At 48.8% G+C, this 19,076-nt stretch overlaps 1 protein-coding gene across 1 annotated transcript; it reads left to right on the top strand.

The window, feature by feature from the left end:
* Positions 1–12,187: 12,187 nt before the first annotated feature.
* On the top strand, positions 12,188–13,099 carry LOC123165161 (uncharacterized). Its single transcript, XM_044582794.1, has 2 exons — positions 12,188–12,542; positions 12,639–13,099. Exons 1-2 carry the CDS (start codon positions 12,313–12,315, stop codon positions 12,850–12,852), a joined length of 444 nt encoding a protein of 147 aa, XP_044438729.1. The 5' UTR covers positions 12,188–12,312; the 3' UTR covers positions 12,853–13,099.
* Positions 13,100–19,076: the final 5,977 nt, after the last annotated feature.

Below are 19,076 nucleotides of genomic sequence, written 5' to 3'. Positions count from 1 at the left end.
GCAAAAATTTTAATAAATAAAACAAGGTCAAAAATTTTGGGTGTCACAACACTACCCCCCTTAAGAAAAATCTCGTCCTCGAGATTTGTTAAAAGCTGTTTTGAACAAAAACTGTTTTTATCAAAAGAAATTCATTCACCTGCACAAAACAAAGCGGTTACAGTGAGAGGGCAATAAGTGGTGTGAAAACCACAGTGTGATAGACTGGAGTAGTGTGGAAAAATCCACGGTTAGGGAAAACGAGATATTTCTACGCAGATACAGTAATTTAGAATAAATTCTAAATTACTAAAATACGCTGGTCGCACCCGAGAGCACAGTGCTCTCTCTGGCTGACAGGTGGACCCAGGGCCCACTGTCGGCCTCTTCTCCTACCTCTGGCTCTCTCTTCTCTCTCGCGCTCTCCCGCGCTTCCTCCACCGGCGATGCCTAGCTCGTAGGGCATCGAGGCCGTACCGTGGTAGTGCGCGGCGTGCTAGCTGCCGGGGCAGCGTGCACTCACCTCGCGGGCCAGTGCGCTGTCGGCACTGCTCGCGGACTCGCCTCCGAACACCGGCGATCGCGCGACGAGCGGCGCTGGTGGACCTCGCCCACCGTACACCGATCTCGAGCTATAAAACGACCGCGGTGCTCCTCTCTTCTCCCTCACACCTGGCCTCGTTCCTACTCCTCCTTCCTTCTCCTCCACTGCTGTTTGCAGGAGCTCGAGACGAGGCTCTAATGGCGGAGGCGATGCCGGACTGGTATGTGGTCCTGGTGTGTGGAGGTTTGGCGGTGCTGCTGGGGTTCTCCGTGCTCCTGTGCGCGATGATCCTGGATGATCGTCGAGATGCTGCCGCTCGAGTGTTAGCTCTTCGCGGCGGCGGCGATCACGTGGATTAGGCGCGGCACTGAGCGCTAACAGCTGTTGATGTGCTGGGGCAACTCGTGCCTGAATGGTCACTCACAAATCTCTCTCACTGAGACTGTGGTGTCCTCGAGTGTGGTTAGTTAGGCGCAAAAATGTGCTCAAGGATTTGCAATAGTGCCCGAGGTCGAGTGGTTGTTGTCGTGAGTCTGCTGTTACGATGCTGCGCGAATAAAGATCTATGTCGTGAAAATATATACGTGGCAGTGACTCGGGGAAAGAAATCTCCTCAAAAACATGCTGCGAGAGACAAAAATAAATAAAACAAAACTAACAGCAGTAAAACTGCTCACATAACTGAAACTAAAGAAAAACGGATCCGTCGCACAAAATTTACGAACACGCTACAACACATAAATAAAAAATACTGGGATAATAAATACAGCGGAGGCGTTTACAAGGAAAAAGGCAAAAAGACAGGGTCCTGAGAAAACGCCTCTGGTACTGGGGCACACTCCTCTTCTATCGGGGGAAGCGGGTTGACTAGTCGATGAATGCGCCTCTCCTGGTCAGGCCTCAGTGGTCTGCCAATAGCGATCCGAGGATTTAAATCAGCGAGGCTCTGGAGATAACCCATTACCCGCTGAGTTAAACGCTTCTGAGCGATAACGTACTGGGCAAGGTTGGCCAGTACTGGATCTCTCTCAATTCGTCCACCGGGAAAAGATGCAACTTCTCCGGGTGCTGCACGACTCGGAAAATAATAGTATCCTCGCTCGCTGGCATAGGGTACCGCGAATCGAAGACGAGTGAGCGCCTCGTACGCAGCAGCTTCTATGGCCATATGCGGAGTCGGCATGGATTTCCCCACGAAGGAGACTTCCGTGGGATCTTGGTTTGGGTAGGCGGGAGGGATGTGCACCACTGCCCAATATTTCGAGGTGGATGGGGTGATCCTCGATTTGAGCAACTCGTACTGGGGTGGACGGGTGGCACTCATAGTACTGCAGGTAAAGTCCCACAATAATTTGACAAAACTGCCCGGGGTTGCGTCCGGGGTTCTCAGATAGATACTGGGGGTCGGCATGGCAAAGGAATGGCTGTGAGAGCTGCGCACAAAGGTGAGGGATACTTGGCAAGGTCACGAAGTGGCCTTTATATAGTACCGGGGCTGGGTTATCCACCGGGTGAAAGGGTAACTGGTTGTCGATCCTGTTCTCGGGTCAAAGCCACAGATATACATATCACATAAATGTGACGCATTACTGTGGGTGCCGTCGGGGTTGGTCTTGGTAGCTGCGCCCGAAATTTAAAAAAATGCAACTGTACGCTAACGTACACATGCATAGTTACTACTCCAAAAATAGGAGCGTTCAAGCAGACAGCATGCAATAAAAGCGATACAAGACCACACCATTACAAAGCGTAGGAAAACTAAGGTTCGATACAACTCGAGCGACTTAGTCTACTACGTTAATGTCTAAGTGGGCTGGCCTTGCGGACGCCGATGCTTCTCCACGGTTCTCACCGTCGGGATTTGCTGGTTGAGGCTGAGGGGCTGCAGGGTCGGGGAAGTGGTGATGACCATCGCGGGGGTTGTTGGCCACAATCCCGTTGGAATGGGTTCCCAAAAGACGACGAAGCGCTTCTGGGGTCACCAAAGCACTCTGGTTGATGGCTGGCGCAGACCTCAAGGGATCGATCGGGTGTCCGAACAGCACGACTGGGTTGTCGGTGTCGGGCTCCGCTTCTCTCCTTGCCGGGGCTCGGCGAACCAGTTCTCCACGAGCTGCGATCAGATCAAGGGTGACCTGATCGAACAGTTGCTCTAGTGCGCTTACATAGCGCACCAGATGCAACAGCGCAGGATCTGTCTCGTGGTCTCCGTTGGCAACCTGGGGCGGCCTACCATACCCGTCACGACTGGGGTAGTAGTAGAACGAGCGACAGTTAACTCTGGGCGACAAGTGCCGGAGTTGAACTATAGCTTCTCGGGCTGCCAGTTGGATGGCTTGCGGCTCAAAGGAAGTTGTCCTGCCAGTGAACCTGTAGGGGCGTTCTGGCGACAGACCCCTACCGTAGATGTGCACAGTGGCCCAGTACTGACGGCTCTCACCGTACATGGGTCCCTGGTACACAACATACTCAGGAGGCTCTTCTAACGCGTAGGCACGGCGGGTGAGGTTTGCGAGCACGGTCACAAAACCTCCCAGGTTGGTCGCTGTGGTCTCATTGTGAACAATGGGACCAGGCATCGTGGCTTGGTTTTGGGGGAAGAGGCTGTGCTGTGCTGTGACTAGCGTGCCCTTTTTATAGGAAAAGGGGACGGAGTCTTCCTCCGCACGCTTGCGATAGAGACGGGTTGGGTGTCGGTCACTGGCGCGTGATCGACGGGCTAGGCTGATAGGTTGGGCACCGTCCGCCGAAAGGCGTCGGGTCACTGTGGGGCTATCTTACGCGGGAAGCTTGACCGGGGTTAGGCTAAGGTCTGGTGGTCTGGTTAACCTAGGTTTATTGACCTGGCTAAGATAGGGTTAGCCAATGGTCAGCCTGGCTCTGATACCAAGTCTGTCACGACCGGATTTTTGGGATAATAATTTCCCAGAAAAACGGCCTTTGTGCTCACCAGCCCCAGGATTACCGTTAGCTGATGAGGCACCAACTTGATACAAGAATTCCAAGCAAGGTACAAAAATATGTAGTACAAGACCATTGTGGCCTAGGAGTACAACATTTGGTTTCTAATGGTTGAGGGCGGAAGCGGTTGGATACATCTGCGTCTATGGGACTCCATTTCCCACAAGAACAGCTGACCAGGATAACTCCTATCTTCGCAAGGTTGCTATCGTCAACACGTAGGCTCCGAGGCTGTCACCGCGATGCTTATCTCCATGCGCGAAAATCTGGCCAAGACAATAGCCAGGGACAAGCCAGTGAGTACGTTTGAATGTACTCGCAAACATTAAGAACACGGGTATAATATATCAAACACGTTCCGGATTATTATGGGATCACACGTCTGTCACGAAATATACGAAAAACCATGATGCACATATGTGGTGAAAAAATATAATCCAAGGTAAGATACTGGGTGCCAAACGAGGGTCTGAATGACTCCTCGAGAGGAAACTGCAAGAATAGTAATACTGGTGCCAAACGAGAGTCTGAATGACTCCTCGAGAGGAAACTGCAAGAATAATAATACTGGTGCCAAACGAGGGTCTGAATGACTCCTCGAGAGGAAACTGCAAGAATAATAATACCGGTGCCAGCGAGGGTCTGAACGACTCCTCGAGAGGAAACTGCAAGAATAATACTGGTGCCAAACGAGGGTCTGAACGACTCCTCGAGAGGAAACTGCAAGAATAATAATACTGGTGCCAAACGAGGGTCTGAACGACTCCTCGAGAGGAAACTGCAAGAATAATAATACCGCAGTCGGGCGTCGGGGCGACACCACATAAAGGGCTTATAACAGAAAAACAAAGGCAGTGCATGCCACAGTCGGACGTCTGAGCGACATCACATAAAGGGCTTATAAAAGAATAATCACAGTGAATATCCAGGAGGTAGAACCATCCTAGGATACTCAACAAAATACATAATGTAAATGGTTAGTCCATAATAATAATAAAATTACAACATGATCCTCAGATGTCACAGGTCATAGACAAAAATTTAGTCTAGCCGTTTCTCCATCCGAAGACCGTCACTGAGTTCTAGCTGATTCGTTCTCCATCCGAATACCGTTACTATGATCCAGTTAGCCGTGTCTCCATCCGAAAACCGTCACTGAGTCTAATTAAATCGTTCTCCATCCGAATACCGTTACTAGATTTAACTCAGACTGTGGTCCTTACTCAAGAATATGGCTAACCAACAGGATATTTCCTCTGCAGAGGGTGTACTATTTTCCCACGAGTAACGGATTTACTTAGCCCATCAGGACTAATTCCGCCTACGGCCTTTCAATTGAAAACACGCCTGACCTGCACACACCAGCTTAACTCACCGATGTCTGGAATCACCCACGACACCTGCCAAGCAAAACTCTAAGTGGGGAGGCTACAACCTCGACGTAGCATGGGATCAAATTTCTATTCGCGCGCTCTAAGGGGGTGCCCCCCTGTCGGTCCCAACCGGAAAACACCCATGCCCCCGGACCAAGTGGCCTGCCTACCGGAGGCCTCCGGTATCTTCCACTATGGCCTCTCTGTACGGTGTGTGCTTTGGTAAGGGGTTGACAACTTACTGAACCATACCCCGTCTGCGACAGGGACAAGTGGTGGTACCAACAAATAGGGAAGCTACTGATCAAGACTCGACCTACGACCGACTCAGGTGGTCCAAGTATCCTCCAACAATATTACCATTAGTGGAATAAATCACCACTCATTAAGCCTCACCATGCCATACCGGACATACTCGTCTCGACGAGGGACTAGGGACAAGCTCGTGTCTACCCAAGACCACGACTTTCCCGGCTACCTTCCGGTATGCATGAGGGGCTCACGAGGATGGTCCAAAACACTAGCGTAACCATTGCTGACCACAAGATATCTCCAAAAAGCACTCATGTGAATGATCTTACCGTCACATACAATAGCATACACTCCACGTCAAAGTGGTGTCGAAACCGTATCAAAACACCACCCAAAAATATTATGCCAGAGTTCAGAAATGCTTGCCTTCAAGAGTATGCAAGGGATGCACTTTTTGGAAGCTTTCCCTTTTCTCCAAAATCCTATTTTGCAAAATATCCAAATAACAAATATTTCAAACACAGTACAAAAAGTTGTCTCAAATATTTTTGAAATAAATCTTAAAATAAACTAGATGAAATTTGAGAGAGGTAGGAAAAAGAATCAACTCATTTGGAGTTTTATTTTAAAAGTTATAGCTGGTCAAAGTCTGGTCAAAACTCTGTTTTATTAAAATCAGAAAAAGGAAAACGCTTCGAGGGGAATACGCTTTCGTAGCAGAGGAAACGTACGCGGGGTTTGCGCCTCACTTAACCAGAGAGGCGGACGCGTGGGTCACTGACAGTGGGTCCAGAGGGCCCACTGGTCAGGTTTGACCGTTCTTCCCTCCTTCTCCTCTCTTCTACCCGACGGGAGCGGGGCTCCGGCGATCGCCGTCGACGAACGGCAGCGCCACACGGGCATCCAAGAGCGGGGATGGAACGGCCAGACCGAGGCGGTCCTCTGGGTGGTCGCTGGGCCGCCGGAGGTGGGAGGAGTCGCCGGCGGCGAGCTCCGCGGCGGAGGGGGCTACGGTGGCGAAGTGACTTTTGTGCTCCGGTGGTCTCCGACCGAAGTTGGGTAGTTGGGCAGCTCCGCATGGACTAGAGGAAACTACTGGTGGCGTTGGTTGGACGAATGAGCGGCTGGTTGCGACGAATCGCACCGGAGCTTGGCGGCGGCCGAACTGGCCGGAGTTGAGGAAGATGGCCACTACGGGTCGATCCACTGCGTGGGAAGCTTCACGGGGAGGGTCTGATGTCGCCTGAAACCTTGAACGAGCTCGGGGACCCTTTATATAGGCGCTCGAGGTTGGACCGCGGCGGCTGCAGATAAGATCGCCGGCGACAGCCGTTTCTGTAGCTGCAGGGCGTCGTGGCGGCGACGAACGCGTGCCGACGAGCATGAGGATAAGCACGAGCTATTCACAGGGGCAGCTGGCGCGCTGGTGTGGTTTGGGCGGTGCCGGACATGGCAGAGGCCGCTGCCGACGCCGGCGTGCCGCCAAGGGCGCTGCCAGCAGCGCTGCAGGGCGCCAGAGATGCCGTGGAGCAGGAGGCGGGCTAGTGCGCGGTTCAGCGATGCAGAAGGGGCCAGGGACGGGTCGCGTCGAGTGCGGCAGTGCGGCGTGTCGGCTCAGTGCGCGCGCGTGCAAAACGTGCGCTCTGGGCGCGCCCAGAGCACGCACGGCACCTGCTCGACGAAATGCCAGTGCGGTCTAGAGCGCGAGGGTGGAGCTGGCACTGCACAGGATGGAGGTAGGGGTAGCAAGGCACTCAGTGGACATGGTTGCTGGGTCATTGGAGCAAGTTCACAGTGCAAACAAGGAACTCATGCCAAAACAGACTGTGCATACCAGGTGTTCGACAGAATGCCAAGTGCACTTAGGCAACTCTTGGAGTGGCCAAAATCTCCAGATCAGGGTCTCTTTAGATGCAGGAGATGGTGGTAAGATCACTTGGGCAAAACCAGAAACTTGTTAGTGCAAGTCTTGGAGAAAACCAGTTTTGGGCAGAAACTAAAGGCTATCATTGCATGCACCAAAAATATGCCAAAGGGTCCAATCTCCTGGACTTAAGAGTTTGGCAGAGAGTACTATAGGTAGGAAAAAGCTCAAGAGCACTAGAGCAAAATAGAATGGGGTTGCAGTTCAAAACACCAAACTGGACCAGAATGAAAAAGAGGTTGATTCACTCAAATTTTTCAAAGAACAACACTGGGTTTTTGCATAGAGTTGAATTGTATGCATCCACTGACATCTCCAAACACTTGGAAGAATTTTTAAAGAAATATTTAAATGGGTTGTAGTGCAAAAGTGCCTACTGGACCAGATTGGAAAAGTTGGTGTAGAGCTCAAAATCTCCAATGGCCAAAAGGTATTTTTGCATAAAAGTGATGTGGAAACATCACATGACATCCCCAAATTTTGGTGAAAATTTTGAAGGCATTTATCCAAAGTTTGTAGTGCAAAAAGGGGCTCCAAAATTATGAAAGATCATTTTAAAGGCATTAAAGCTCCTGGAAATTAATTATGCAGATAAATCCACTGATATGGAATTGTTTTTATAAAAAGGGCATATAAGTCCAATAAAAATTTTGGAAAGTTTTCCATTAGGGGCAAAAATCCAAAATAATAAAAGGGTAAATCTTGACAAATGGAAAAGTTTTATTTCCTGGCAAAAATTTTAATAAATAAAACAAGGTCACAAATTTTGGGTGTCACAAGTATGCGGGCACAGAGGGCATCCACGGTCGAGCAGTGTACGACTCATCCTCTACGTCCACCCTTGCCCTCTTCCTCGCACGGCGGGCATGCCGGTCCATGACATGTGACTCGACACATCCCTAGTCATGGGCATGCCGTCTGGCGGTGTTGATCTCGAAAGAGGCTCCACCATAGTGGTTGTCTGCCCGGGCTGTCTGGTTGGCTGCGGTGGTACGTCCGGTTGAAGCACTGCGCGGAGGGCTCTACTGTGGTCAGGTGCCTTGAACCACCGGCGTAGCTGAATCCAGACGTCACTTGCACGGACGCAATGGATTCCCACCGGAGCGACTTTGATTACAAAGTTGTGATTTCCTACTGGGACCAGTGGAGAGCCATCCAGATGGCTAACTCCTCTTCATCCCCGCATGGGGTGAGGTCCTAGTCGACGGATCCGGAGTTGCTGGACTTGGATCTGTTGCCGCCATGCCAGAGAAGACTGGAGATCGCCAGAGAGGAGCTTGGGGCGGAGCAGCGCGGACTAGAAATGGAGTGGAGTGCAATGGAGTGAAGAGGCTAGGATTTGGTCCGGGATTACATAAGAATGCATATTTATGGGTCAGGTGAGCTAGTATGGGTCGAATCCCATGTGTCGGACGCGTTCGCGCATTCCATATCCACCCCACATATGGACTGTGTATGGAGGGTGCCGGAAAGCCCAGACGTATAGGTTCGTTTGAGGTGTCTGGTTGGGTTACAAAAAGGTGACCAGACAGTGTCTAGACAGGCCTGCCTGGTGTTCGGGGAGGATATCCAGGTTCTGGTTGTAGATGCTCTAAACTACTAACTAAAGAGAACAAAAACAAAACTAAAAACAAAAGGAAACTAAAATGCATTCAATGCCGGAATTAAGAGAGCAATGGTGCTATTTGGGTCCTCAATAATACTCTCTTCGTTTCTTTTTACCACGCGTATTAGGTTTGTCTGAAGTCAAACTCTCGAGAGTTTGATCAAGTTCACACAAAAATTTATTAATGTAAACGATATAAAATTAGTACCATTCAATCCATGATGAAATGCATTTTTATATTTTAACTATTTGATAGTGCAGATGATGATATCTTTGGGTCTGTTTAGGGTACATCTAGATGTGCCTTAGTTATTGTATATTTAAATGACTAAATAAAACATAAAAATGAAAAAACAAAAATTACCCACACGAATCTCCACCTAAAATTAATGACATTGACTTAGATATGTAATACTTAGGGTACATATAGACATGCTTTAGCAAAACCGATATTCTTTATATAAAATTTGATCAATATTTGCAAAGTTTCGCTTTTTTAAAACGTAATACTTGGAATAAAAAGAAAACGACAGAGTATGTGCACCTCGACACCCAGGCGCCACCGCATCTCCAAAAAAGTCCAGGGTTCCTTTGCCTCGCCGGCGCCACTGTCGGTCTGCCTCATCTCGGTGGCCCTAGGGCCATGGAGGCATGCTGGATCCCGACCCTTGCCGACGGGAGGGCTCTAATTTTAAATGTTTGTTTAGGTTTTATTAGGATTTGTGCCCTGCTCAAAAATGTGAGACGACGACGGCTCCTTGAAGATGAAATAAGTTTCTTCCCGCCTAGCACCGTCCTGGTGGTGCATCTAGCATTGCTAGATGGCGTGGGGAGGTGTATCTCCGGCGGATCTCGCGGGATTCGGCCGATGGTTGTCTATGGTGGATCTACTTAGATCTGGTCTTCGTTCGTTTACGTTCGTGTGTCTTCAAATTGGATCCTTCTGATCTACTCGTCTCTTCATCGACGGCGGTTGCTGTTCTGGTACGTTGGTCCTATGGGACCTTAGAGCAACTCCAACGCGCCGACCCAATCGGATGGTGATTTTGTCCGCTTTTTGTCCATTTGGGTCGGTCGTCCGCTCGGCGTCCGCCCTCTTTTTGATTTGGGTCGGCAGTGCGCCCAACGCGCCGAACCATATTTGCCGGCGTGGCCGACTGGCCACCGTTTTTCAACAAATATGCACACATTTTGCATAGTTTCACAAGCAAATAAAAATAGCATAGTTTCTCACAACCAAATAAAGCATAGTTTCACAACCAAGTAAATTTAGCATAGTTTTACAACCCGAATAAAAATTAAATTGTCTCAAATACATTTGAAATAATATACATTTATGGGTTGCCAACATGAGCCCACATATGCTCAACCAAATCATTTTGCAGCCGCATTTGAGTTTCCAATCACGTATTTCATGATAAAATTGGGTTAACTGTGCAAACGTTGCCGCTCATCCATGCTCAGGCACAACATTCTCACCCTGAAACTGAAACCCTTGATCGTAGATATGTTCCATGCGCTCATCCTCTACGATCATATTGTGCATGACCACACAAGCAATCATCACCTCCGACAACTTCTTGCTGCTCCAAGTCCTAGCAGGATACCGAATGATGCCCCATCGAGATTGCAGAACACCAAAGGCATGCTCGACGTCCTCCTAGCACTCTCTTGCTCTTGGGAAAATCTTTTCATCTTCTCTCTGACGGGGTTGGGGATTGTCTTCACAATAGTGATCCACTAAGGATGGATACCGCCACATAGGTAGTATCCTTTGTCGTAGTTGTGACCGTTGATGGTAACATTCACTAGCGGGCTATTGCCTTCGGCAAGCCTTGCAAAGACCGGCGAGCGTTGAAGCACGTTGATATCATTGTGCAATCTAGCCATGCCGAAGAAAGAGTGCCATATCGAAAGATCTTGTGAGGCCACGGCCTCAAGTATGACAGTGCAAGCCCTGACATGGCCCTTATACTGCCCTTGCCATGTAGAAGGGCAATTCTTCCACTCCCAGTACATGCAGTCTATGCTGCCAAGCATCCCTGGGAAGCCCTTGCTTGCATTCATTGCCAACAAGCGGGCTGTATCTTGAGCAGTCGGCTCACTCAAGTACTCAGGGCCAAAAACAACAATCACAGCCTTGCAGAACTTGTACATGGAGTGTAGGCATGTAGACTCGCTCATACGGACGTACTCATCAATGAGATCACCAGGCACTCCGTATGCAAGCATCCGGATGGCTCCAGTGCATTTCTGATAAGATGAGAAGCATCTATCCAATGGCATCCTCTTTGCACTCAAAATAATTATCGTATCCAACAACCCCCTCTCTAATACGGTTGAAAAGATGCCTACCCATACGGAAACGCCGCCGAATTTCTGATGTTTGAACAGCGGGTTGGTTGTGTCAAAGTAATCCTTCCAAAGAAGGAAATAGCCGCTCTCTCGGTTGCGATTCAACGCCGGAAGGTGCCCCGGGATCGAGCCACGAGACAACGGCCGTTGCCTATTAAGGTGGTGATGGACCAACACAGCAGCCAAGATCTCCTCCTCATCATCGGACGAGGAATCGTCGGAGTCGCAAAGGAAACTGTGAAAAAAGAACTCGTCGGCGGAGTCCATTTTGTACCTCGGCAAACTGTCGAACGCTTGCAAGCGTCGAAGAAGAAGTTGGCCGACGAAGAGATGCGCGCCTCCCTTGGACCAGGTGGCTGGCCTGGTGGCGTCCGACGAGCGTGCCGGCGTCAGGACAGCGGGCGTGGTCGGGCGAAGGAGCTGGCCGGGGCGGGGAGCCGGCTTCCTGCGGCGGCGTCGGGGGGTGGGAGTGGGAAGCTTCGGTGCCCCGGTGGCGAGGCGGTGGTGGCGGCGACGTGGGAGGTGGCGGTGTTGGGGGAGGTGTGTCGGCACCGGCTGCTGGCAGAGGCACCGGAAATGGGCGGCGGCGGCGATGGGGCGGAGGCGGGCAATGGTTTGTTGTCGATATGGTGTGAGAGAGGATGGCCAATGTGCCACCGACTAGCGGGCCAAGAGGGAGGAGTAGGCGCGCGTCCCGCGCATCCGCTTCGTGTCCGCGCCGACGCAAATGAGGCTCAAAATTGGGCCGGGAATGGGTCGGCAGGCGGATGAAAAGCGGACGCGTGTCCGTTTGGGTCGGCGCGTTGGGCCGACTTTTCTTTCCGCGTCGACCCAAACGGACGCGTGCGGACGAAATGGGTCGGCGCGTTGGAGTTGCTCTTAGCACGACGACTTCCCCGCTGTCTACTACAATAAGTTTTGCCCAACTCCGGCGAGGGAGGGACGATGACGGCGACGCGCCTTCTGCTTGCTTAGGTGGTCTATGAATCTGAATTCAATTTTTATTATTTCTGGTATTTATTATACTGCCATAATTAAAGATGAATAAATCAAAAGTTCTCTTGCAAAAAGATGTTTTAAAGGTCTCGTAAAAAATGTACAAATTTAGATCATCTAAAGTCAAAACAAAACACAAAACTAAGCAAGGACAGCCGACCGCTTAAGAAAAAGGAGAGTAGCCACCCAAATGCCGGAGAAACGATACGGACAGAGTTCGTTATCCAAAACGGAAGGCATCGGGACCTCGCCTCACCCAACACCAAGGAGCTACCTGAGCTTAAACCTCTCCAACTCCAAGATATCGCAACGTGCCGTCTCCATGGAGGCGGCCACTCTGACGATAGGCTCCCGGCGCCTGGCCTCCGCCGCCGCTCCGGCTTGGAATGGCACCCGCCGTGGTACAGCGGCCGCAACCCCGCAGCGTCCCGGAGCAAAGCTTCCGCGGCGGCTCCGCGCGCTGCCGCCGGAGCTGAGCGAGATCCTCGCGCCCAAGCTGGTGCCCGGCTCGCCCGCCGATACCGGCGACGTCTCCTCGCTCATCCCGATCAGGCGAGTGCGATTGTAAACTCTGTGCCGCGTACGCGGTTGGCGCTCTGGCTTTGTCGCTGTGTTTTCTGACTTTGGTTGTGGTGTTCGGGCGCGCAGTGCCGTCATGCTGCTCTTCTACTTCGTGTCCAACTGGGTGTTCCCGGCGGTGGTCATGCGGGGGATGCAGCCCACCGCCGAGGACGAAGCCGCCGCTGCAGAAGCAGAATCCATGGCGTCGTCGTCGCAGCTGCAGCGGGGGGATGCCGTCGACGGTAAGATCCGGCGCAAGGTCAAGAGGAAGAAGAGCAGAAAAGCCGCCACGGAAGCGTAACTCGCATATCAGAAATTCAGAATAGACTCCTCTTGTTGCTCTGACAGTAGTAATATCAAAAAGATCAAGACAGCAGAGTATTTTATCCTCCAAGAGAAGAACAGAGTAATAATCACCAAATTACTCTGTGATCAGAAAACATCCGTGCTTTCTTTTTTTTTTTGCATCTCATATTAGTACTACTAGCACAAATGCCCGTGCGTTGTTACAACAGGAGACATTATTACATGCCTAATGCCTTCACCTATTTTCCTCCTTGTCTCGGTTCGCCACACGCCCTGTTGCAACGGGATAAATATTCCTTGCACTCTTTATGCACTTAGAAAATGGTGCAAACGTCCTCATTGTATGGAGTTAATTTCGTTCCCGGTTCTGACAACTAATTAGTCTCCTTTTCCTTGCATGGCAGCCCTATAATACCAGGAGTTCATTTCCTTCCATATTCTTGGAACTAATAATTTATCGATGCAACTTTCTCTTTTACCCATGCAAAAACCCTCACGCAATCCTATCGATTTCCTTCATAGGAGTCCATAATTCCCGGGAGTTAAATTCCATCCAGATATTTGCCTCTAGCTCGCCCCTGTGTCACTGCCGGCTTGTTGATTCCTGATCTGGCAAGTATATAAACCGGTCAAACTATGTTTACAAAGGTAAGGTGGGACTATTAACCGTCAGACTATGTTGGCTGTGTTGGTTATCGCAGTTGAGCGCGAGGAGGTATTGAGTTCGATTCCCCTTTGTGCACTTTATTTTTCGCTCCTAAATAGCCCAGTCGTTTGGTTGGCGGGCCAGGACGCACAACAACGCACATACACACGAAGCGGACGAAAATTGTTCGATGGTGGTTCCGAATTAATACCACCTCATGTATGTATTTTAAATATACAATTATTTATGCAGGACGAAATCAAGAATATCACCTTGCTTTATTAGTAGGGGGTATAGATATAGACTATATAGCACCAAACATTGGTTCGTGTAAATGGTGGTGAACATTTCTGGGACAAAATGTCAAGATTTTTTTTTTTATGTGCCAAGAACTTTCTGAACTAGGTTTAACAAGCTGCAAAAACGAATATAAACAGAACTGATGGGCAGAACGCTCATATATTAGAGGATATGGAGGAAGGAGGGAGCGCCAACTAGCATAATATACTGCTTACATGACGGTGAGATATGTTGGTCCAGCTGAAGTGCTGAACCGAGGTTTAACTGTTCAAGGTTCAGCAAAACATTTCGCAGTTGTTGAGTTTAAGAGATTGCCATCGCCCGGAGAAGGCAAACAAACAGTATTGACACAAGTTGTGTTCGGCTTATTTGTTTGGTGGACTGAACTCCACCAATTTTTTATTTTTTTTGTATTCTCATTTACCATCGACAACAGCATGATGGAAAAGGCTCAATGTAAGGCTAGCTAGGCAGGCAGGATCATTAACTTGCAAAGAGGCACGCAGATGCAGGACCCAGTTTCCTGCTTCCACACAAACATCGATCTCTGTCTCTCAGACTTGTAGTTTCAAATAATAGCGTCCGCGATAGCGCTACCGCAATAGCATCAGCTATTGCTCAAATTAAATGTCATTATTTTTTGTTAATAATCTAAAAAAATATACAATAACTTAGTTTTTTAGAAATCCGCTACGTGGACATAGCGTCCACAATATCGTCCGCTATCCGCTACGCGGACCCCAATCCGCTACCAGCTATTTAAAACCTGACAGTCCAAACAAAGCAACAGATCAACACCAGCAGACCGGAGGGGAGGGGGGTAGCTCCACCTAGCTACTTGTTTTTTACTATACCTTATATATATTTTTGGGGTCGCGCTATTCGTCATCCTCGGTGAGGAATAGTTATTCTTCACCCCTTTTTATTTTGACGTCAATGCATCGTATTTTTAAGTTTCATAAATTTTATTTTATTCCATACGTAAAAAGACAACGTAAGAAAATATATACTCGCTGTAAAAAATATTTTATGTTACGTAAAATTACGAACATAAAAACATAGTGTAAAATATACATAAAATGCGATATTTCTGGTCTTAAAACATTTTTTTGTTTTCTGATACAAATTTTTGGTAGTGAATCAATATGAATGTAACTGTTTGTATTTCAAACGTAATTTATTTATAAAGCGATCGTAAGATTACGTCGGGTGAAGAATAACTTGTTCTGCACCCTGGGTGATGAATAGTATATATATTTTTGTTCTGCACCATGAAGAATAACTTGTTATGCACCCTGCACACTATATATATTTATTTCAGCACCGGCAAAATAAACAATTACATTTCATGGTTTTGTTGTGGCAAATCTCATCAGAAATAGTGTGCACCTGCTGTGCAAATTTCACTTCAGGTGTAGTTTACAAATTTATTTTTGTTTCAAAAATGATACTTTTGTCTAGAGAAAGATAATTGGAGCAAGGATAACAATAGAGCCAGTCGTGGGCTATACGTTGTTGCCATGTCATCTATAATCAATCTTATAGTCAGCATATATAATAGTTTTTTTACAGTAATAAGACTTTATTCCTCAAATAATTGCCATGTCGTTTACAAGGAAATAAGAAATAAAGTCAGGGGCAGTAGAATCCCAAGGGAAGAGGATCTAGAACTAAAACAGCTTTCTGCTAAGCAGTCTACTACCTCATTTGCTTCCCGAAAACAGTGTATAAAAGAAGCATTTCCGAGCCAAGATAATTTTTTTTGAAAGAAAAGGTAGATCATGTTCTACCTTATGCATTCAAAACAGGCCGTAGCCTGAGTGACCAATGGTCTTTTTACATGAAGGCGTTGTGAGCGCCGCACAGAGCGTGCAGCAGGCCAACGCCAAGCCTGGGATTTAGAACAAGGAAAGCTAGGAAGGAAGGAAAGAAGTAAAGCAGGAAGAAAGCTAGGAACAAGGAGAGCTTGGCAGCTATTCGCGCACCATTACATCAGCCCAAGAAGATAAACGATCTCTGACATTTCCCTCGGGTGCTCGCAGTGTCCATAACTTGATCAGGTCGGCCACCTCAATAAGAACCCTCCGAGCTATCCAACACTTGTTGTGGAAAACTTGCTCATTCCGAGCATGCCAAAGCGCAACAGCTGCTGCTGCAAAGAAGACATGCCATACCGCGCCATGTGCCTCCTTTGCTATGTCAGAGGCCAAGAAATCTGCTGTAGACTCACATGAGACGGCCAAATCCAGGAGGCCGGCCTTTGCCCAAACAGTTTGTGCAAGTTTGCATCTAAGCAGTATATGATGCATAGTCTCGGCTGCTGGGCATAAATCACATCCGTTGTGCGTTACTAGCCTCGTCCAGTGCTTCCTTATCATATTATTCCGGGTGTTGTGCCTATCCTTGAGGGCCAGCCATAAGAAGACGCGGTGTCGTTTGGGTATGATTCGGTTCCAAATTTAACGAGCCAACGGGCAGTCCCTGCCCCTAAATGTAAGCATCTTGTAAAAAAAGCCGTAGAAATCTTGTTATCAAACGCTAGCGGCCTCCTGATGTCTGCTCTAGCAGTTGTTGGTGGGATGCAGCTTAGTAACTGAGTTAGCCTCTCGAGCTCCCGCAGCGCTGTGTAAGACAAATTAGGGTGTAGTTGTATCGCCCAGTGTCCAGAGACGTACTGTGAGGCAACTGTGCAAGACTTGCATCTGGCAAAGGTGAAAAGGGTTGGAAAGGAGTGGGATAGCCGGCCATTCTCTATCCAAAGATCATACCAGAAGGATATAGTGGTGCCATCTCCAAGCTCACACCTTGTGGACTGTATGACAAACTGAATAGAAGATTTGATGTAGCGCCAGATGGCAGTGCCCGTACTGTGCACCGTAAGTGGCATCTCTTTATGACAATATGTTGATGCAAACCACTGGTAACATGGGACATCGGTGGGCTGCAGGATCCTTGTCATGACCTTGCTTATCATTGCCAAATTATGTGCATCAAGGTCACGGACGCCCAACCCTCCATTCTGCTGCGGCAGGGTAACATAATCCCATGCCACCAGGCACTGCCCACCTTGTGCATGGTTCTTTCCTTGCCACAGAAAACCCGTCATAATCTGCTCTAGCTGCTGTAAGGATTGCTTCGACCAGATGAAGCAGCTCATGAAGTAGCTTGGAATCGCTGCCAGGACAGCATTAATCAAAGTTAGCCGTCCTCCCCAAGAAAGGAAAGTGGCCAGCCAACCTGAGAGGCATTTGTCCACTTTGTGAATAACAGGCATTAGCAGCCCATGTGTGATCTTGTGCGTTGAGAGGGGCAGTCCAAGATAGGTGCACAGGAAGGCAGACGGTTGACACTGTAGAATTTGAGCAATCTGTTGACAAACTGCCGGGTCGACGCAAATAGGGACGAAGGAACTCTTCTGGAAATTAATTGAGAGGCCGGTGAAGCTTGAAAAATATTCAAGAATCCTCTTGATGATGCCAACTTGCTGTGTATCCCCTTGTATCAGTAGGAGAGTGTCGTCCGCGTACTGTAGGACGGGGAACGGTCCCTCCCCTCCGAGCGGATGTTTGAGTAGGCCAGCTTGATGTTCTCTATCACAACACCTTTGTAGAACATCAGCAACTAGTATGAAAAGATAAGGTGACAGTGCATCCCCTACCTGAGGCCACATTTGGATTGTATCTTCTCCCCAATCTGACCATTAAGAAGGACTTGAGAGGAGCTTGACGTGAAAATGTTAGAAATCCAGTGGTTCCAACGGCTCCCAAAACCCCTTGCCTGAAAGATTTGGAGCAGTGCATCCCAACTCACACTGTCAAAGGCCTTCCGAAAATCAAGTTTCAGTACGATCATAGGTTTCTTTCTCTTGGCTGCTTGCTGTACCAATTCAGCTGCTAACATAAAATTCTCAATAATGCATCGCCCAGGTAAAAAACCCGACTGCAGCGGATGAATCATAGCTGGGATGAGGCATTGCAGTCGTGCAACAAGCACTTTGGTTATCAGCTTGGGCAAGCTGTGTACCAAGGAGATGGGGCGGAAATCTCTGATATCCGTTGGTGCTTCTTTCTTAGGTATGAGCACAATGTTTGCTACATTGATGCCGTGAAAGTTGCTGCCCAGTTCATAAAATTCCTGAAAGAAACGCATCAGATCCTCCTTCAAAACCTCTTTGAAGCACATGTAGAATTCATTTGTAAAGCCATCAAGTCCCGGGCTTCTATTGTTCGGACTCTTCTTGATGGTTGTAGCAATCTCCGCCCATGTGAACGGTTCTTCCAGCGCCCCAAGGTCAGCACTGCCATATAGCTGAGATAGGTCAACCGTTGGCAAGGAGGGGGATGGCTGTCCCAGCAAAGCCCTGTAGTACTCCGTGGCAATCCGTAGCTTGTCATTCTCCCCAAAAAACTGGACCCCGTCCTGTATCAAGAGCCTCACTTTATTCTTTTTGTGGTGTTGGTTAGCCGCAGTATGAAAAAAACGTGTGTTCTCGTCCCCGAGTGTGCAACCTTGAATCTTTGCGCGGCGCCTCCATGCCATTGTTTGCCAGAGGATGAGCTGTTGTGCTTTTGCGTTCGCATGCTTCCTTAAAGAGATCTCCAGCCTTGATAGATGGCGCCGTTCCTCTACTGTGTCCAAAAACTAAACCACATGCTTACAATTATCCATTGTTAGCTACAGCGGTTTTTTGGCCCTGTCCCATTTCCTCACAGTAGCCCGGACCCTTCTCAGCTTGAAGTTTAGAAGAGTTGCCATTGAAGCAAAGACCCGGCTGCCCCTTTGCCAGCTCTCATTGATCAACTCTCGTGCTTCCGGCATCAGTAGCCAATGGTTCTCGAACCTGAAAAACGAGCACTTGGGCGCCTCTCTGCACATGTCCACCCCAATGAGAATGTGATCTGATGTTACTGCTGGTAGGGTGGTCGATGTAGTGTCCGCAAAGCCCAAGTTCCACTCAGCATTGACAAGAACTCTGTCTAGCTTTACAAGTGTTGGCTGCACCCTTTTGTTAAATCATGTAAACGTGCGATTGGTGATCTCGATATCATCGAGCGCATGCTCTCGGATCCAGGAGTTGAAGGTGTCCATGAGTGCCCAGTTTCTTCTACCCTTGGATTTTTCATGCTCAAACCTGTACATGTTGAAGTCCCCTACCAGCATCTAGGGTCCACTAACTGCCGCAGCCATCTCAAACATGGCTTCGAAGAACTGCGGCCTATCGCCATCTTCACAGGGGGCATATATAGCAGAGAGTGCAAAGCTGTCGCTGTTAC

This window comes from Triticum aestivum, chromosome 1D (assembly GCF_018294505.1).
Source record: "Triticum aestivum cultivar Chinese Spring chromosome 1D, IWGSC CS RefSeq v2.1, whole genome shotgun sequence".
NCBI lineage: Eukaryota > Viridiplantae > Streptophyta > Magnoliopsida > Poales > Poaceae > Triticum > Triticum aestivum.
The sequence above is the reverse complement of the archived record's forward strand: the minus strand, read 5'-3'. Positions and strand labels throughout refer to the sequence as shown.

Excerpts from the sequence above, each read along its gene's own strand:
- LOC123165161 (XM_044582794.1), top strand. The coding sequence starts at position 12,313 with ATGGAGGCGGCCACTCTGACGATAGGCTCCCGGCGCCTGGCCTCCGCC. Across the intron at positions 12,543-12,638 it reads TCCTCGCTCATCCCGATCAG|TGCCGTCATGCTGCTCTTCT; the intron begins GCGAGTGCGATT and ends TCGGGCGCGCAG.